Below are 20,808 nucleotides of genomic sequence, written 5' to 3' on the forward strand. Positions count from 1 at the left end.
TTCTCTCAGCAGAAAAATGTAATGCTCTTTTATGAATATGTAGGTATACACTGCATGTTTTGTTGGTAGAGCTAAATTAGGGGCATCTATTAGAAAACACTTTCAGATGTGAATTTTTTTTTAAACTTGGTCAATGGTGTAGAGACCAAGATACACAGCGATGTATACATTATACAGCGAACTGGCCAAGCAATATAGGCGTTATAATACCCTACCCGGGTATGTAATAAAATTCCCTAATCCAAATTATCGTATGGTATTTTTACGCTTTAGATTTAATTTACTGGGCACCCCAGAGAGATGGGGTCAGATGAGATTAATTTAGAGAAAGCACTGATTCTGTAGGTTATGCAAGGACAATGATTGTTTAGAAACTCTTAAGCATTGGCCAATTCATTGTCCAGCCACCTTGACCATTAGAAAAACTAACTTTTAAAGATTTTTGTCAAGCGAAGAGGGTCTAGAAGGTGAATGGTTTTGAAACAGGTTAATGGGAGGTCTAACAAAAAGTTTAATCATAGATCTGGTAAAAGTTTTAGTCTTAGTACTTAATTTATTGGATGAAACAGTTTATATGAATTAATGGAGAATTGGCGAGATACATTTTAAGCTGCATGAAGAAACAATATAACGAAAGATTTGAATGATTTTGTGTATATTGATCAATTGTGTATAGGAATGTATGAATTGTTTGTTTTATTGATTCAGGTGTGTTAAAGTGTATTTATCAACTAGTAACACAGATAAAACTTTTTTTAAAGTCATACTTCTTTTGTTTACATCAACATAAAACTTTACTGGCCCATTGGCAGAGATTATCAAATGCATTATGAACCAGAAGAGTGACCTCTAAAGAGACTCTTCCTTCATCTGCTTGAAGGGGTGCAATTTTTCGTAACCTGATTTTAACTTTTTCACACTTTCTTGATACATGTATTGTAGGCGAGACACTGGAGGAGACGGTCCGACGAGAGGTTGCAGAGGAGGTGGGCTTAGAAGTGGAGTCGCTGAGGTATTCTGGATCCCAGCATTGGCCATTTCCCAACAGCTCTTTAATGTTTGCATGCCATGCCAAGGTGCAGTCACATGTGGAGGTGAGTGAGAAACACATTCTATTCTTATTATCTTTTAGCTGCTGCTTAACATGCACTGGTTCATAAATACTTTGGTGAATATTGGGGTTTGCACGAGAAAAAGGGGGTCCAGCATGCTTATAAACAGAGATATCAAATAATGCAAGGGAAACCTTTACAGAGAAATATTTTAGATTGATTAATTCACTAAATACCCACTGCCTGTTTAAGGAAGAGAAATGAAGAGCAATGGAAGAATGATTTGCCTCTTTTTGCTACCTATAGATCACAGATAGGATGAACCCTACACCTGTTTCATGTGTAGGCCTCGGGCACTATCCCTCAGCTTAAATACACACCGACCCTGTATGTGTCAGAACTTTAGTTCCTTCTTTAAAGCACAGTTGAATAGGTCAAAAAGGAACCTTTGTTTGGCAAAGGGAGGGCAATAGAGCACGGTCAGGCCTGGTGTGGTTTAACCATCATAGTAAGGCACCATTCCTCTTCTCCCACATCAAGGGCATTTGCAGGGTCAAGGTAACCACAGATGATCAGCTCCTCAGATTTGACAAGCCACTCAGTGGATGATTAAAATCTTGTCTAAGGTTCCATATGTCCTGGTTGAGAGTGTATTCATTAGTCTTTCATAGCGTGCTACTAATACCAGTTTCAGCTTTTGGTGAGCTGAAAGGGCCTTATTAGGAGGACACCCTTACTACTGCTTTAAAGCATTCGAGTCAGTGTTATTAATTTGGTCATGTGCATACGTTTTACTAGCCCTGCACTCCTACCTATTCCCACTCCAGTACAGAGGCGGAATGTTCAGCAGTGCGGCCCATTTTACCAAGACCTTGGCTGTGAAGCCAGCGGTGTGGGCTGCACTCCCGTCACGCTTATATTAAATGTGTGTTCCAATTTCATAAGTAGTTCAAACCATATAGTTGCAAAATAATTCAGAATTTTTATTCTTTCAATTTTGAGATGATAGAAACACTGTGCAGGTGCCATTAGATGGGCCAATGCATTTCGGAAATAATTTTCCTTCATCAGGGTCTTTTAAATCTGGTTATCGTAATCACAACATAAATCCTTTATTACCAAATCAAATATAGCAAGTCATTTTTGCAGCCATTTAGATCGCATCCCATACATCATTGTCAGTAATGTGCAAACACGATATTGTCCAAGTCCACTCAGCATAGGCATCACGTATCGTATTGTAAACAACAATGGAGTATAGCAATTGCGTGCATCACAGTCGATTATTAGTAAATATTTGAAAAATACATACGCGTTGAAGTTGTTAGTTACATTGGCGGTGTCACAGAAAAGAAAAGAGAAAAGTGATACATTTAAGTTAGCGTTTCAGTCTGTGAGGAATAACGTGTGAGAAATATTATAGATAAAGATCAGACTGACCTCTAATCTTACGCATCGGTAATGTGTTTGTGCATTTGAGCATGAGTAGCAGATGCTGCTTAGTGTGTCCATGGACACGTGGGGGATATATCTTAGCCGCTCTACGAAAAATATAAAGTAGAACTAGTCAATATTCGTAAGCTTTGTATGGCAACGTGCAGAATTCTAAATGTTCTGCATCTGCATCTTACCTCGTATCTTTGACGGAGAGCAGGGAAGCAGCGTGAATGCGCGCTTGGCTCAAAGTGATTATGTTGTCATGGTCGTTGCTATGGTGACCGTAAACTGCAGATTACTGTGGCGGCCATCTTAAAATGGTGTAAACGTCAGTTTCGAGGTGCCGTACTAATATGTATTGTGTGTAAGGCTGCCCTAGCAGAGCTATATGAAGTTATGTATTCGTATGTATCAGCCAGTACAGAATAGACAAATGTATAGACTAGTCAGATGTAGAGTGGGGCGCATAATAAGAATATTGTGAAACAATGTCACTATGGTTATGCTAGCAATTCCGCCCGTGAATAGAGATGAAATTCCTTGTAAATTACGTATACTGAGCTGTACTAATAAATCCAAATATGGATACTGTTTTATGTTACACGCAAGGTAAAGTCTATATCTACTTACTTAAATCCTTTGGAACGCTATGTATATATTGACATATTGTGTAGTCAGACTATAATGGACATAGTATTAAATCCCAATTAGATACCATCTCTAATGAGGAGGTACAAAGCAGTTGTTTTAGTTAATGCAGATTGACACGTAAAATTAGTAGATTCATATCAATCACGTTTGACTTGTGTACAAATTTCACAAATGCACAACTTGAGGTAAATAATGCCAGAAATCGTGTGGTGAGTTTTGACAGGGGGGGGTCAAATACTCACAGAAAATCTGGATACTGCGGTTAACGAGCTATCTGTAAAACAGTTATCCACTAATTGTGAACCTAGTGACTTCATAGATTTTCTGTGGGGTTTAAACCCTCCAAAATCTAGGTCCCAAAAGCAGTCAAAGAAGCATAATCATTTCTTTGATCTATCAGTTAAGAAAAGGAAGATCTATAGGAGAAGACAGATCTCTCTTTTGAAATCTCATTAAAAAAACTCAAAAGAATAAGTGGGGATGAGAGTAATAAGGACTGCGCATAGAAACTGCATGAGGTCCCACAGATATATGATAAGACAGAAAAAGGGGGAAGAGATGCTAAAATCAGTATATCTGACGAACTCCAGACATTTGTGGTTGATTATTGGATCCATGAATACCTCTAATAAAAAACTACAGGATTCTTTGATTTCTGAGCAAGCTTGGATAGAACATTTTTCAAAGATTTATGGCCCCTCTGTCGGCCAAGATTCTAAGATACTAATTCACTCCATTTGGAGTGTGAACTATACTGCTCAAGACATCGAGACTCTTATAATGAAATCTTCTAGCTCGAAAGCTGTGGGTCCAAATGGTCTTAGTAATTCAGTTTTTAAGCTGATTCCTCTACTGTGGGCGAAAGCCCTAAAATTGCTCTTTGACAACGTTATATCCTCCAAAAAAATCCTGTAGTCTTAGTGGCAATCAGTTATAATTCCTATTTATAAAAAAGGGGATCTATTGGACGCCTCAAATTATAGACCCATTTCCCTTTTGGATGCCAATGGCAACATTTTTGCAGGCTTCATTTTAGCTGATCTGGAGACCTGGGCGGAGGGAAAGGGAATAATTCCCAGACAGCAGACGGGTTTCAGAAGGAGACTATCTACTCCTTTGAACACTCTGGTACTTAGTTGCCTGTCTGCTGACAGTCTGGTCAGGGGATGATCTCCACTGTTTGGAGCTTGGGTTGATCTCTGCCAGGCTTTTGACACAGTTAATAGGAACCGGTTGTGGACTAAGTTGAAAGATTGGGGCTTGCCTGACGGTCTACTATCAATTTTAATAGAACTCCACCAGGGATCCTCTCTGAGAGTGAGAGTGTCGAAATCTGGGTCCCTGACTCAAACCATTAAGATCATTAGAGGAGTCCACCACGGATGTCTGATTGCCCCTTTTTTGTTTATTCTTTGTCTCTCTGATTTGTTTCAATGGTTGAGAGACTCTGGTTTGGTTAGCCCAAAAATTGGTACTGTAAAGCTAAATTGCCTAGCGTATGCAGACGATATTGTAGTTCTAGATTATACACAGGTCGGACTGCAGCGTTTATTAACGGCACTAGCTGAATATGCACTTATTAACGATTTGAAAATAAATCCTATGAAATCTCAAATGCTCATCTTTAAACATCCGCTAAAAAAATGAAAACCTTATCGTTGGCATTTGGATGATCTTTCATTCCCATCTCAAAAGAAGTTACATATTTAGGTACTCAAATTCGGGGGTTTCCAGCCAGTTTTCATCTTCTCTCAATCATTGATCAGAAAGTGTTGAATTTTGGCTCACATATGAAAAGAATTTATGCACAATTTTGTAAGTGTTCGATACTCCCTCTGCTTAAATTCTATAGTGGAAAGGTGATCCTCATTATTCTGTATGGGTTGGAATCTAATCCTCAAGCTTTTGCTCTAAATTGGGATAGAGTAGAAGGAAGAATTTGGAGAAGGACTCTGATGTTACCTAATTGTGTACCCATAGCATGTGTAACGCTCACCTGATTCTCGCAGAGGCGCCGGTCTTGACTGGGCGACTACCGTATCTTCAAAGGTGATGTGTAGCACCCGGTTGGCTCTTTGGGCTGGACCTCTGTGCACTGTATGCCTGACGTGTAGAGTAAGATGTCTTAGGTAAGTGAATGCCGAGCTCTCCATCTGCCTCGGGGCAGGGTGCTGTAACCAGTTTCTTCACTGGATAGGTAGCGCAGGCCTCTTGACTTCAGAGGACTGCTGTCCGTCGTTTACTGCACGAACGGTAAGTTTCGAGTCATTCAAATGTCTTTAAAGTCTTTAGTAATGATGTCTCTTGTTTTGCAGGGTTCCGGCGATGGCGGATGACGGGCTGAAGTGAGTTGAAGATGGAGCCCGTGTGATGAATAGAAGCGCCTGGAAGCACGTAAGTAAGCGCTTGTTGTCTGCTTCACTATGCGCTCTAACTGTCTTTTTATTTTGCAGGTACGAGTTCGGAGCGGCTGCAGGGTGCCGGAATACCCACTGGATTAGATGTGGAAAGGAGTAATGGCACGTGAGTATTAAAGTTCCCCAATGTCTTTAAACGCACCTTGTTTTGTCTTTCAGATGCCGGAATGCAGTGTGAAGACCTCCGGAGCGCACGAAGAGTAGGTAAGCCTTTGCCTTTCAGATGCCGGAATGCTAACCTGTTCTTTCTTGTCTTTATAGGTGTTGCTGAAGACTGGATTCAGGATGGTAAGCCTTTGCCTTTCAGATGCGGGAATGCTAACCTGTTCTTTCTTGTCTTTATAGGTGTTGCTGAAGACTGGATTCAGGATGGTAAGCCTTTTTCCTTAGGCCCAGGACCGGATGCAGAAGACACGATGAGCGTTCTGCTGCAGAGGTTGCAGAATAACGCAAAGCAAGATTCATCCACCGGGTGTGGTTTAAATAGCCTCCTGTAGTGCTTAGGTGTCTCCTTCCACAGCCACGCCTAAGTAAGAAAAGAGTTCCTGGTAAGAAAAGAGTTCCTGCCTTCCAGAAGAGTTCCAGTGTTCTGAATCTAGGGAGTGGCTCCAGCCCCACCCAACAGGAAAAGTAGTTCCAAACAGAAGAGGATCAGAGGCTCAACTGGCAGGCAAGTAAGCAGCATGGTCTGCTGAAGGTAAGTCCACCCAAGCATTATGAGCCCGGCGCTTCCAGCGCTGGGACTGGGCATATTTATGAGCCTGGTGCCACTGGCGCCAGGACTGGGTCCAAAAGGTCCCAATTGGGACTGGTTGGCACTCGGAACCTGGGTTATGGATCTGCTTCCAAGGGAGTTGGAAAAACCCTGACCTTTTGGAAGCAGAGATCATGACAGCATGCATAAGATTCAAATTGGGTCTTTGCTCCTTGTTGTCTGGGATCGAGTGGAAATAGGGTTTGCTGTATAGGATGATTTTGGATCCCCCTAAATCATCTATATTTGAGGAGGTTAAATTGTTAATGTCTTACTCGAACAATCTATTCCTCAATCAGCTACGATCCAAATGTAATGAGATATTGCTCGATTCTGACAGTTCTATAGACCTTCTACTGCAAAACCCTCTAAAAGTAAAGGAAAGAATGAAGCTCAGAGATTGGAGTAGGACAATTGATGAAATGAGAAAGGCAGAATGATCGTCATCCAGCACCATAACGGACAAACCAAGGTCCTCTCTTCCGATGTATTTAAAGAAATTTCCAGACCCACGAGCAGATTTTCTAAGATTAAGGCTCAACATCCTACCTACTTTAGAAATTCGGCATACGAGAGATAAGGATCTATATCCACCTAATATCTGTGATAAGTGTGCAGACAAGGAGCTACAGTCAGCTCTTGTCTAGCTGTAAAAGCACCTTAAAGTAGAGGGCTGAAAAACTCTCGAGGTTTCTACATGATGAATGTTTTCTTGATTCATTTTTGTTTTGGCAAAGACTTTCGGCGCGTAACAAAGTCTTCCTGAACTTAACCGGGTTGAGGGATAATTGATGTATGTGTGTTGTAAGAAAAAAAAAGAGAACATTTTTTTTTTCTTCTTTGGTGGGAATCTAATTCTGTCCTTTTAACACAGTTGTGGGTTTCTTTCTTTTCTTTTCTGTGTTGTATTTTATCAGGATAGAGCGTATGTTTTTCTTCTGTGTCTCATTTTTTGCTTATTGTTCAATTGGTATTTTATCTAATTTTTAACTTTTTAAATTCAATTCCTTTTTTGTAGTTGAATGTTGTGAATGTACTGATTTTCTGATATTATGAAATGTGTTAAAAGTACATTTTGTTTTATTTTGGCTATTGCACAATAAATAAAATAAAAAAGTTATGTGAGCTGTAGGGCAGTACAAAGATATCAGTACATACATAGACCCAAGACAACATTACTCACTTAAAACTTATATTAAAATATTTATTTATATATACACAAGGACCAATCAATTCTAAAATGCAGCAACTAAGAATAACATTGAATCAAAAATGGAAGTACGTTATAAATGGAACAGTAATGCAGGTGAGTAACCTTTGGTAATACTTTTCATATCCAGCACACATAGTGGTGTCAGTTAAGGTCAGTGTAGCACTTATAGGTATCACCTTTGCAAAATTGGGTATGGAGGGAAATAAAGGTTATACAACATACAGTTGAGCAACTGTTAATAACAAGTACATTCTCCCATAGGGATATAAGGAGTTTGGTTCCTAGCAATAAAAGTTTCACAATTAAAACCTGTGGAGTACCCAGCATTGCCAAAGCCAGTAGGATCAGAAGATGGACCTTCTGGGAACCAGTACAGCTAAAGTCAAATGGACAGTACCAGTTCTGATGAGGATCTTGAGTGGAAAAGTTACTTAAGCAGTCATTAGTTCTTGAAGAAAACACGGCTCAAGGGGAGCCTTACTGATCACACACAGGCTGCAATGCCTGCACAGAGGAGTTGAGGTCAACACTTACTTGAAGAAAACACCACTTCCCAAACTAGGAAGCACCAAAAATGGCACAAGGTAATTGCACCCCAAGCCCCACAGTACCTTAAAGACAAAGAAGAAATTGTAGCTGGCTTCCTTCTGGGTGCAACGTTGCAGAACCTGATTCCTGCTCCTTGGTTGTGGTGAGGAAAGGGGGGACCTTTGGCAGGCTTCTGCAGCAGGCCTCAGGAGAAAGGGCCGGCAACAATGGATTCAGCTCACTTCAGTGGCTCTTTGTAGTTTTGGCGCCTTTTTCTGAGCGCCAAGAAGAAACAAATATCGCTAGTTGGATTCTCTTTGATTACTCGGTCCTGAATCCTGGTGAGGGGACTTTTGGTTAAGAATTCTTGCCTCTGGGGATCCACACATATGCCTGCAAAGTTTCAGCCCGATTCGATCTTCGGAAGATGATGCACTGATAATGGTCCAGGTACCCTAGGTATTGGTATTCTGTGCCTCAGGAAAGTCACAGGACGCCAGGGGATGGTCTTGAGGCTAGTTGCCCCACCAGCCTAAGGGAGGAAGTCGGCCTTGCCAGGTCTTCTCTGTCAATTTGAAAACGGGTCAGCACAGCTGCAGGGCTTCACCGGTGCTTCTCTGCTCGTCTTCTGCTTTGGATCCCTTGTTCCAGTGGTCGACGGGTAGCATAGCTCAGTGGCAATGCACTCGTCTTGGAAGCAATACGACGCAGGGCAACACAGGTTCGAATGCCAGGTCTGCACTTTTTGGGTATTAAGTGTGTCATAAAAAAAACAATTATAATTATAATTTTGAATCTCCTTTAGATTCAAGCTTCGCAATTGGTTAAGGAATCCTTTCACCCTCTGAGTCAGACTGCAAGTCCTAGGTTGAGAAAGTGGGTGTGTTCAGAGGTGACTATTTATAGAAAGTGTTTAATGGGGGAGCGAAAACCCTACTGTGGCCCAAAGAAACCCACCTTCCCATGGCGACTGGCACTCACACTGGGTCCCATGTGCTCACAAAAAGCCATGAAAGGATGGAGGGAGGAAGAGGAAGTGGAACCCGAGCTGATTTGCGGAAAGGATACAGAGGGCAGAGAGACACATGCGCAGCCTCTCCCATTGGCATCATCACCATATGCCAAAACTCCCAGAGAGCAGTACATCCTATAGGGTTTGAAATCTCCAATGAGGATCTTGGAAACAAATTTGCACAAATCATTGAAATGATTTGACATCTCTTAAATCCGAGAGGCAGGCACTCTGATTGTGAGTCGGTAGGGAGGGGGAACTCTCTTTTGTGCACAATCAGAGGCTGATTATACACAGGAAAGGCTGGGGGACACTTGCCCGCTCACAATCAGAGGCTGATTGTGTGCACCAAGGGGAGGAGCACCCTACCGGGCACCCTCCCTATGTCACGCACAATCAGAGGCAGGCTGAGTCTCCTCACACACACATTCAACAGACACTCTCATTCACTCACGCAGATAAAAAGGCTGGGCAAGCAAAATGCCCCTGGCCTTGCACGGCCCATTGGATGTGCGTACTGGGGAACTTAAATTGTCTAAGGGAAACTTATGGGCCAGCTTTGGCTCCTCCATAATGGGTGGGCTGGCACCCCATTGTCCATTATGGAGTAGCCACCAATGGGAAATAAAGAGGATTTCCTTTTGGTCCAGCCCTATCTCTCCCATTACCTCTCTGACCTGATATCATTCCTACTCCTGCTTTCTGATCCTGGCTAGGACCGAACATTGTTGGTCTGGTCATCTAAGAGATGGTTCTCTCTCTTCACCGCCCTCCTTCCTTCTTCACCTGAGGTTCTTATCTCTTCTTCGATCTTTTGAGATGTTGATACACATTGTCTGCTCTGGTTGCCCTCCCCACTGTTGCTACTTGTCGCCCTCGTCCTCCGGCACATCTTGGCTTGAAGTCACTTGAAGCCACTCTTCAAAACTCCTTAATTCCCCCTTCACTACCACCTCCACCTTGTGTGACCCTTCCTCCACCATCTCGGCATTACTTTCTCCCTGTTTCTACCAGTTCTTTGAACCTTCTGGCCTTTGATTTTGGCCTTCCCTCCGTCTACTCCTTCACCTTGGGTTTGATCACCACCTCCTGCACCCTGAGTCCTAGCTCCTCTTCTTGTCTTTCACTCCTGTGTCCTGATGGTATCAACGCCTCCCACAACTGTCTACCTTTAACTCTCACCACCATCTCTTGCCTTCTCTTTTCCTCTGCTGTCACCATCTATTCTTTTTCCTTCTTAACTCCCACAGCCTCCTCCTATCCTCACCCTCTGGTATTACCACCTCCTCCTTGACCCTCTTAGCTCTCACTAAATCTTCCTGCTCTTCACTGCTGCCATTTCTACAATCTCCTTTGTCTCTCTGGCCTCTGCTTGTACCACCACACTCAAGCCTTCTTCATACACAGGCCTCTTGCTCCTGCAACCTCTACTGAGCAACTGGGGCTGTGTCCTTTAAACGGTGGTTCCTCTCACTGGGTGGGACTTTGTAGAAGGTCTACACCTTGTGTGATGGCTGGGATTGGTTGTTGTCCCAGGATGATCTGGGACTGCTTTGGGCTCTAGTGGCTGGACCAAGTGTAAGGAACTCGTGGTGGCAACAGTAAAGACAAGTGATTACAGTTCAAGGGTGTTTATTAAACTGTACAAATGGGGGAGAAAAATGCCTAATCTAAACCTAAATCTAAGATGGGTGCAAGCTACGACCATCAAATAACAAGGCAGTCATAGTGGCGTCTTGTCAAATAAGAAGGGCCTATACTAAAACAAAATATTGCCAATCCTTAACGCTAAATTACAAAATAGTGTGGGATAATATTCATCAGAAAAGAAAGAAGTGTTCTCCAAATGACATGCCAGGATGATATGGCTGGGGTCTCCCTTCAAAGCGTTTTTAGCACAGGACAAGGCGGGACTTCTGAGCTCAGCACACTCCTGGTCCTCACCAGCACAATGTTACAGTTTGTTTAAAAAATATCAGTGCCTTCTGTGGCCATGTCTCTTTCACACAAAGTCTCTTGCCTCAGAGGACCTGATGTGTTACAATCAACAAAAACAAAAGTTCCATCAATAAATCTTCATGGGGTCTTCTCCTTAGGATCCCCCTATGCTGGGCTACGATCCCTCATACTATGTGGGCCTCCCTCTGTCGGGTTCACTACGGCCTTTCATTCACAAAGAGTCTCAATGTCTTTTTAAACAACCATTCACCGTGGACCACCCTCAGCCGGGTTCACTCTTGTCGTCACAATTTTCACTGGTGTATTATTGTCCACCCCAATTTGCAGGTATACCTCAGCCGGGTTCACTTTTGCCAAATACACAGTTCACTTTTCTGTATCACAATGCAGGATTCACTCTCGTTAGCTTTCCCTCTGCCATCCCTCTGTCGGGTTCACATAGCCCTTATAACACAGTTCATGATTTTCTAATACAGTTCATGATTTGCTCATCTCATCAGGAAGCGGGGTTAGTTTCCCCTAGCTTTCTCGTGGCATCCCTCCGTCGGGTTCACACTTGCCTTAGTTCACAATTTTACAACCTTATTAGAAAGTGGGGTTCCCATCCCCTAGCCTTCTCTTGACATCCCTCTGTCAGGTTCACACTTGCCACAGTTCACAAGATAGTTCCTTTAGGCCCCTTAGGTTCTTCCTTTTACCTAAGTCTGGATCTCAGCCCCCAGTCAGGCTTGTCTCCAAGCCCCTAGCCAGGCCTTCCCTTTATTTTCCTTCTTGTCAACGTGTCAGAGACTTTCGATTGTACAAAGGGTTTGACTCGACACTTGTATTACCCCTCTGACTCTCCACGCCGGCCTCTCCTAGGGCCTTCTGGTACTTGTAGTTTCAACCAAGGGTGACCAGCCAGAGTCCTTCGAATGAGTGCCCACATGGCACCTTACCACTCTGCAGTTGGCCATTCAGTGGATTTTCTTTCAAGCTTTCACACACAAGTTCTTTGTTCAAAAGTTCATATAATGTTGCTGTTCGCAACCTTGGGCTCAATACAGGCCGGTTTTCTATCAGCTCTCTCTCTCCGACCCACCCGCTGTGCTGAATCCATTGGCATTTCTTGCCTCTGGAGTCAAGGATGGTACCACGGTAGCAAGCGCGTCACCCTGCCTTGGTTATCAGTGCGGGAGAGCTCTGGGCACCGTTGACATCTGATACTTTACTTTTATTGCTTTATTTCGACAAGATAGTCATAAAAGCAGTTCACAGAAAAGTTAAAAAAAAACACATTAGTTACATTGTCACAATCACTTAGCTCATAATTACTCCACTAAAATTACACAATCAGTGCTTTACCTTAAAACCAAATAAAAACAGGTCAACATTATACAGACAACAGCAGCTTGTACAGAGAAGATGTCTTTACCCCATAGCACTATTCAGCAACGTAGCCTTCCTCATATACATTTTTCTTGCCCAGCTGAGCTCAGATAACTTGTAGTGGCAAGCACAGCCTCCTTATCTGAGACGTCCAGGCAAATTGCCATAGCACCAACTAGGGACCTACATCCACGGCTTAAGAACACGGGCTTCAGGGAGCTCTTCCTCAGAGGCATGGTGGCCGGACAGTATAACAAATGGTGTTGTACTGTTTCTTCAGACGCACCACAAAGGAGACATGACGTGGAAACAGCAATATTCCATCTATGCCGAAATACAGCAGTCAGCAAGATTCCAATACAGAACTTTTAATATAATGCTCTTTCCCACCTGGGCGAGACATAGTCCAGGTACTTTTCGCAGCCCGCCTGCGTCTTTATTGAAAGATATCCAGCCAGCTGCTCAGAAGTCCTGGATCTTCCCCGGATGTCCTTCCGTGCCTTTGCCCCTGCTGCGCTCTTGATTGCTTCCTTTGCAACCGGTGTAATGATTGAGGGATTTGACCAGCAATCCTCCAAACCCAGATGTCCTTTCACATGGGCAGCCCACTTTAAGGAGCAAAACATCTGTAACTGCCTCTTTGTGTTTACGAAGGTGAGGATTAGACCAGAGGCGAGTCCAGTAAAGGACCAGCCGTAATTTACAGATCCTCCTAAACCTCTCCAATCCAGTTTCCAAAAGCACTGGGATGTTCGGGGCCGCAGTGGGCAACCCAAGGATACACCACATGTCATCTGGACTCCACGGTCTTATTATTTATCTTTCGCAGGCTTTACGGGTGTGAGTTGAAAAGGGCAAGGGCAATTCCCTCCTTGTCGTCCTTTCATGTCTCGCACCTTTCGCCTCCGTTTGAACTGCCGGTCTGGAATAGCTGCTTCCTTATGCGTTCGGCCTTGCTCGAAGTGTGCTTTTGTGCTCTGCCTTTTATCCACACGAGGAAGGGAAAGGGCAGTCAGGTGTGGGTAGTTATTATCAATTGCCTCACTCTGCCTGACCCTGGTGTTGGGACATGCCAGGTAAACTGCTCGGGTATTAGTCCGTTGTCTGTCACAGTGTTCGTGTTCGAAAAGGGGCGGGGGTTAGAACTTCTGAATATCCTACGGGGTAGGATGGGGAAAAGGTGTTATAGAGAAGAGGGGTACAGCGTCTCTCCCTTAGGCGCCCCACCTCAACTCCCCGAAGACCCCTCATCCAGCTGATCCTCCCCACTGGTGCACCCCCAGGAACTGGATCCAATAGCGATGGCCGTGTCCTGGCCACCTCGTTGACAGATCCCCGGGGACTAGTAAGTGAGACCCCTCCAGGTTTCTCACACAAGCCTATAATTGGTCTGTCCACTATCTTGGATGTTGGTTCTGCTGGAAACACTAGGTATACTCTGTAAACACTTTGATTTTGTTTTCACATTGTATGCAAAGTGAAACTGATACTGTGTATCCTTAGTTCCGCAGTGTGAAACTCTCTTGCTGGGGAACTGTGCTACTATAACTTTGTTTCATGTAATGAATTATCAGCTTTCTGGAATGTGTGAATTGGAAAAATTGTGGTTGTTCAGCTGCAAAGTACGCTGCGGTCCTGTGAACTAAAATAACTACTTTGATGTATTATGTGATTCTGCAACTGTATCTAAACACATGCTTCTGTACATCAGGTGTAGGGAAATGATTTCCATTAAAGGGAATGGTGTATTTTTCCATGTTGTAGCTTTGGTTCTGCTCATGGAGAAGCTTTAGGCTCTCGCAATTGGGCAAGGGGTGCATTATCATTGCCCTGCAAGCTCACACAAGGCATTTGACAGGCTCAAAGCTTTTAGGGCTGGCCTGCTGTAATCAGCTCTCGACTGCTGGCCCATGGTATGTTACTCTGATTGTCCCTTGCTATGGGATAGGGGTCAAGATAGTGTGACAAAGGGATTCTCCCCATACTACCCCTGGCCCTAAAATCAACAGGTTCAGGATTACACCGGGCCCCCTGAGTCATCACCTTGGTGATCCCAGGAACCAGCTGGGCACTACATCACAAGCTACAGATGTCGTTCCTATTAGAAACCACGTTCCTTGTTAACTTGGATTAGAGCAGAGCATGAGAGGAATTGTAAAATGGAAGTATCCTAGTGGGCATAATCTGTGTCACAACAGCAGATTGCAGCTTTAAATCACTATATAATAATGAGTATTAACGACAGTGAAACATCTACATACAGTGCTCATTAAATATCTAATATCTAAAGTTAATACATGGCATATTACTCACTTCAGTATCTTCTGTAAAATCAGGACTTCTTCGTAGATTAGAATGGAAAATCTGCATCCTTTGCCATGACTGAAGGCTCCTTTTGCACTAGTTTAAAGCCATTGCACTGCAGCAAAAACAGCCTAGTATATTGGTTTAAGTTACAACTCCTTGATTACCATTTACCCTGATCAGCCAGTTCTCATCAGTATATGTTCTAGCCATGGCACAGCTTTGAGGACCTTTGATGCCATGGTGCCCTCCTTGTCGAATGAGACCCAACAGTGTTTACATACATCTCTGGCCTGTTCCATAACCTAAATGATCAATACTGCAAGTTTATGCAAGGAAACACACATTGAGGTTTCCTCATATCCAAAGATGTGGGAGCCCCTCAACTGAGAATGAACATGCCCATATAACTTCGTCTGTAGGTTAGCACCCTCTCAGGACAGCCTTCATCCACTTTTTGGCTCACTGTACCTTTCACAAAAGGGAAATATCCATTCACATATCAGTATGGTCCCGCCCACAAGGACAGTGCAGCACCAAAATGTTAGGCAATTCTCCTATGAACCAGAATACAACGCAACAGCAACCTGTCACAGATGGCTCAAAGAACACTCCAACTCCCAGGGACGATTCAAGGGTTTTTATTAAAATGTGTGTCAAGGCGTTAGGGGCGCCCATCTGTCTCTTGTCTAAAAGCACCACTCCCACCCCAGGCGTCCAAACTCCCCAGGTAAGTATATGCTGCTGGTTTCTTCCTAATGTCTAGGTTCTGACTTTTAAAGAGGGTACAACCTAAAGGCCAATGCCTTATCTATCCTAAATTCCTACAGGGACTTTCTAGACTGAGTTTACACTATTAACGTTGTTATTTTACTGAAAGGGATTAAATGGTGTGCCTTTCAGACACGCTATCTGACTCTGCCTTCTTCCAATCATGCCTATGTATTCCTCTTCCTCTTTCCCTCTTTAATGTTCTCTCCTCACTAGTCTGCTACTCTCCTACTCCAACCCATTCACTCCGTCTACTCCCTTTGTCTTGTTCCTCTGTCCCTCCTATCTCTCACTCTTCCTAGCACTTGTCTCCATCATTCAGTGTTACGTCTCCCTCCTCCACACCACAACTCCCCCAACCTACTGCTCCCTTCTCTGTACTGTTAATCCTTCACCAACACTACTACTTCCTTCTCCATACTACCACTCCCTTCTCAAAACTACTACACTCCACATTTTACTCGGTCACCCTCCTTCCACTCCCAGAATAACCTCCCATTTACTCGACACTCCCTCTAACAATTACCCTCATCTATTTTACACGCACACTCACAGCGCTGTTCCACTCACACTCACCAACTGATACATCACCTTTTCTTTAAGTTGTCTCCACACTCCACAATCCTTCCTCCTGCTGATCTTTGTCTGCCATCTCCTTCTATGACCTCTTTTGAACAACCCACAGCATCCTGCTGCCTATTGCCCTTTTCATTCTCCTCCATCTTCCGCCATTGGATTACTGACCCTGGCCAATCTAGCCCTGTCTTCCCCACCAACAAACAGCAGGGGTTTAAGCCTCGTCCCTTTTATGTGCAGTGTCACTGGGAAGCAGTAATGGCGGCTGCGTTGCACAGTATCCAAGTCTGTGTTGCAGGGACTTGGCGTGGCTTCAGCCCAGGTAAATACAGTCCCGTCTGGTGGTAGTTGCTCAGATGTAAGCCTCTTGTGGTTTCCGGAGCCGTCAGCAGCTTCAATAGGAAGGCAAGGAGCGCACAGGCAAGGGATGGGTGTTTCAAAATTTTAGAGCATGAAGAGAAAAAGAGCAAAACCCAGAGGAAGTATAGGGGGCTTTACGGAAAGTAAGAAGAAAGAGGAATTGAGAACGGAGAGTGCAGGAAGGAGAGTAAAATTAGTGTATGGGGGAGCCAAAGGGGCGTGGCCTGGAGCGCCAGCGATGAGGCAGCTCCATTGATGGCCGTCGCGTGGGTCCGCGGCCACGATCAAAATATTGCTGGTTCCTGCGATGTCTGCCGCAAGCATTTCTCAAAATAACACGGTGGAACGTCCCCTGCACCATTGGCCGCAACCTGGGAGCTTAACGCCCCCAGGATCACAGTAAACGCGGCGAGGCAACGTTCCCCTGGTGTCCCGCACCGCAAACCAAGATGGCGGCCGCTACTTCGAGCCCGCACCTCCACACCTTGCTGGCTCTGCCTCGCCTGCGCTGGGCCGACATTGAGGATCAGATCCTCGCCGGCGCGCACTAACTGTGCACAGACAGCGCCTGCTCTCTCCCTCCCACCAGCTTCACCCAGCACCCGGTTGGGGGCTGCCCGCACTCCCAGCTGGCCCTGTATCCATGAGCCCGGGAAGTGCTGAATGGGCCACACACCATCAGCGCACCCACCTGCCACCGTGAGCAGGGACGCTCCAGCTTTTCTCTGCACTGAGGCCTCCCAGCCCGAAGGATCCCTCTGCGGCTGCTCCTGCCCCCATACTTTTTGTCTGGAGCCGACACCTGAGCCCCAACGTGCCCCGCCAGCGAGATTCTCGCGCCTTCCCCGCACGGGCCTGGGACGACGATCCTGCTACCACTGAGCACCCTCCTGGAGGGGGGCTCCTGCCCATCATCCGCAACGTGGTCCCTGGTACCTTAGAGGGGGGGACACTCACCATTCAGGTGAGCCCAGTTGCCCCCCAGTATAAGTGGCAGGCCCCACCTACTCCGGCCTGGTGCGCTGTGGGGACCTGTCTTCTTCCTCCCCCGCTGGCGCTGGGTCCCCCTGCCCTCTGCTCCCGCCCAGCCTGCCACCGGCCTCCCCCTGGGGGCCTCTGCTGCTGGGAGTGATCTGACCTCTCTGGGGCCTGCTGGAACGGCCCCCCCTGTTGCTTGCTGAGCCACGCCGGCCCCCCCTTTCGGGGGCCCCTGAATCTTCAAACTGCTGCCCCCCCCCCCAACAGTGGGAGTGATGCCTCCCTCAGCTTCCTCGGGCGCCCCTGCCCACCTCCTATCTTCACCAGCCGGGGAGAGCCTGCCTTTGCCACCTTCACCCTGGACTCCTACTGCAGAGGGCGACTCAGGAGCCTGTAGCCATCTTACCCTGCGAGACTTCTCCACCAAGGCAAACCCCACCACCCCCTGAAGGTCTAGAAGCACTTCCTGCCTACGCAACCTCCTGGGGCGCCCCGGCCCACTCCATCTCTCCGGCCTCCGCCATCTCCAGATCCCGCAGTTATTGGCGGAAGTCGCGGTACGCTGACACTGGGCCAATTCCCCAGAAGTCGCCCCCTCACCCCGGAGCCATGACCAAAGCACTGAAGCCCTCCAAATCGGCTGACATCTCCACTATGCTGCTGGCCCCCGAGAGGGGAAAGAAAACAGAACCCCCTAAACTCACACCCCAGGAGGCCACTGACGACAAAGGGATGCTCCTAACCAAAGAGGCCCTCCAGGCCTTCATGTCCGATATCAAATCGGAATTTAGATCCTGTATGAAGGAACTCACCACTAAACTAGAGCAAGCAGAGCAACGGGTCAGCAGTATCGAGCAGAGGATGGGGGAGGCCGAGGACTTAACAGTAGATCATTCTAACTCGCTAACGGAGATGCAACACACCATCCAGACATTAATGGAGAGAACCAAATTCCTTGAATTTAAACAGGAAGACATTGAAAATAGCTCCCGCCGCAATAACCTGCGCATCCGAGGGGTGCCCTCTTCAATCTCTGACAAGGAGCTCCCTGAATACATAAGCACCTTCTTTCAGTCCTTGCTGCCGGATCTGGATGAGGCTCAGCTCCTACTTGATTGTACCCACAGATTACGCCCTCGCCGGGGAATGGACACAGACCCCCCTCCGGACGTAATCACAAGAGTTCACTTTTACACCACCAAGGAGGCCATTTCAGCGATAGGCCGCTCAAGGGATGAACTCTCTTTCCAGGGCTCCCCACTTCAGATCTTCCAGGACTTCTCCCCTCTAACTCTCCAGAAGCGCAGAATGCTCCGCCCACTCTCGCTCTTCCTCTGAGACCAGCAGATCCGCTACCGGTGGCTGTTTACCACGGCGCTACAATTTTCGTACAAGGGCACCCTCCGCACCATCAGCCACCTCGACGACGCAGCATCAGTCCTCCATCCAGACTCCCCCGGGGGCTCAGATCCAACATTCCCGGGCCGAACAAGCCCTGCTCCGAACACAACCTCCCCCAAGCCGAAACGGGCACCATAGTCAAGAGTGCAAAGAAGCCGCAAACCCAAATGACGAGCAAGGACTCCCTTGAAGGACACATAGCATTGGAACCACCTAAATATTCTGAAGCTCACAGCGGACCCCACGCGGTCCATACCCTCCTCCAAGGTGGATGTCACCATATTACCCTTGGAGAGATTTTCAACCATGTTGGTTAGGCTGTCGGATGACAGCCTGGATGGCTAGGGGATGTACCGATAGTTCAAAATCGGTCCACATGGTCGCCGTTTGGACCTCCCGTCGGAGGCCATTGTTGAAAGTTCATATCTCCCGTTGGAGACTACCTTTTAAAACCTTCAACCACAGGAGAACCTAAAATAGCCATGCCCTCGCAGCCATGGCTGACTTAACCTACCCCCACCCAATCCACCCCCCCCCACAGCAAACGAGTTCGATGAGCCAGCCCCCGCATCTAAAACATAAGTTCACCACTCTGAACGTCAGGGGCTTGAACTCCCCCCCCGAAGAGAAAATCCATTCTGCAAAGGCTACAAAATGATGGGACCTCAATCGCTTTTCTGCAAGAAATGCATTTAATCCCAGCAGACTTTTCTCGCCTGCGAAACAGACTCTTCCCTCTACAATTCTTGGCATCCAACGGTACCAAGAAGGGAGGCACCGCCATTCTCTTCGCAAAAGACTTAAAGCCCCAGATCCTAGACTTGCTATGATGCCAGGAGGGCCGCTTTATTGCTATCAAATCCATCATCTTTGGCCAACTTTATACCCTCATCTCGGCCTACGCCCCGAATGAACACCAGGAAGGGTTCTATCAAGACCTAGAAGATTCCCTCCTTCCATTCATTGAGGGGCAAGTCATCACTGGAAGAGACTTCAACGGGGTCCCGGACCCCCTTAAAGACAGATCCCACCCCCTGACATCTAGGGATCTGAAGTTAGCTACAGTCCTGCTCCACTTGTTCCGCACGCTGAACATTGTGGACACCTGGAGGGTGTTGACCCCGGAAGAGAAAGACTTCACCTTCTATGCATATGTGTACCGTGCCTTCTCCAGGATCGACCTGCTCCTGGCCTCCCCCCAGATCCTGGCCTTCACAGACGACGTGACGATTGGCCCCCGGATCCTCTCGGACCACGCTCCAGTCACACTAACGCTGCGGTCCCATGACCCAGGCCCCCCTCCTCGCCACCAGTGGAACCTACATGACCCTATTCTGGGGGACATGGCAGTGAGAGACTCGATCGCCAGAACAATAAAAAACTTCTTCGCGGAAAACCGTGACAAGGACACTTCCCCGGCTAATACCTGGGACGCCATGAAAGCAGTGCTTAAAGGGGAACTGATCGCCCAAGGCGCCGCATTCCACAAAAAGAAGCAGGCGACCTGTGCTATTCTGGAAGCTGAAGTTCGTGAAGCCGAAGCCACTCATAAACTAAAGGGCTGGTCCCCGAAATCATACAGGGTCTTACAGATGGCAAGGAAGAGGCTCAAGCCGTACTACTCTGACGCCACAGCGAACCTGCTAACCAGAACCAAACAATGGTATTACGTCCATAACAATAAGGCTAACAAGCTGCTGGTTAATAAGCTGGCTAAGGAAAAGAGCAGAAATACCATCCTGGGCCTTCGCGACTCGCGGGGGGCGGTCTAGTACGCAGACCACGAGAAACTACGACTGGCGGTCGCCCACCAATCAGAAATAATGACAGCAGTCCCAAGGAAACTGGACGAGCAGCACTCATACATCCAAGAGGCGGCTCTCCCACTCCTGACTCCGACTGCGAGAGAAGAACTTGAAGCGCCTATTACAAATGAGGATGTGGAGGCAGCCTTTAAAAGCTTGAAGCCTAGAGCCCCAGGCCTGGTTGGATTCTCCACCTGCTTCTATAAACTCTTCCAGCCCCAA

The 20,808-nt window shown here is 46.4% G+C and overlaps 1 protein-coding gene across 3 annotated transcripts in view; it reads left to right on the plus strand.

The window, feature by feature from the left end:
- The window catches only part of NUDT13 (nudix hydrolase 13), a 1,386,901-nt gene that overhangs the window by 1,313,667 nt on the left and 52,426 nt on the right, over positions 1–20,808 (plus strand). For all 3 annotated transcript variants that reach the window (XM_069610536.1, XM_069610534.1, XM_069610535.1), the window contains one exon: positions 943–1,094. In XM_069610536.1, coding sequence (XP_069466637.1) covers positions 943–1,094 — 152 coding nt within the window. The remainder of the gene's footprint in view (positions 1–942; positions 1,095–20,808) is intronic.

The sequence above is a fragment of the Ambystoma mexicanum genome, chromosome 8 (genome assembly GCF_040938575.1).
Source record: "Ambystoma mexicanum isolate Mex_15411 chromosome 8, UKY_AmexF1_1, whole genome shotgun sequence".
NCBI classification, from domain to species: domain Eukaryota; kingdom Metazoa; phylum Chordata; class Amphibia; order Caudata; family Ambystomatidae; genus Ambystoma; species Ambystoma mexicanum.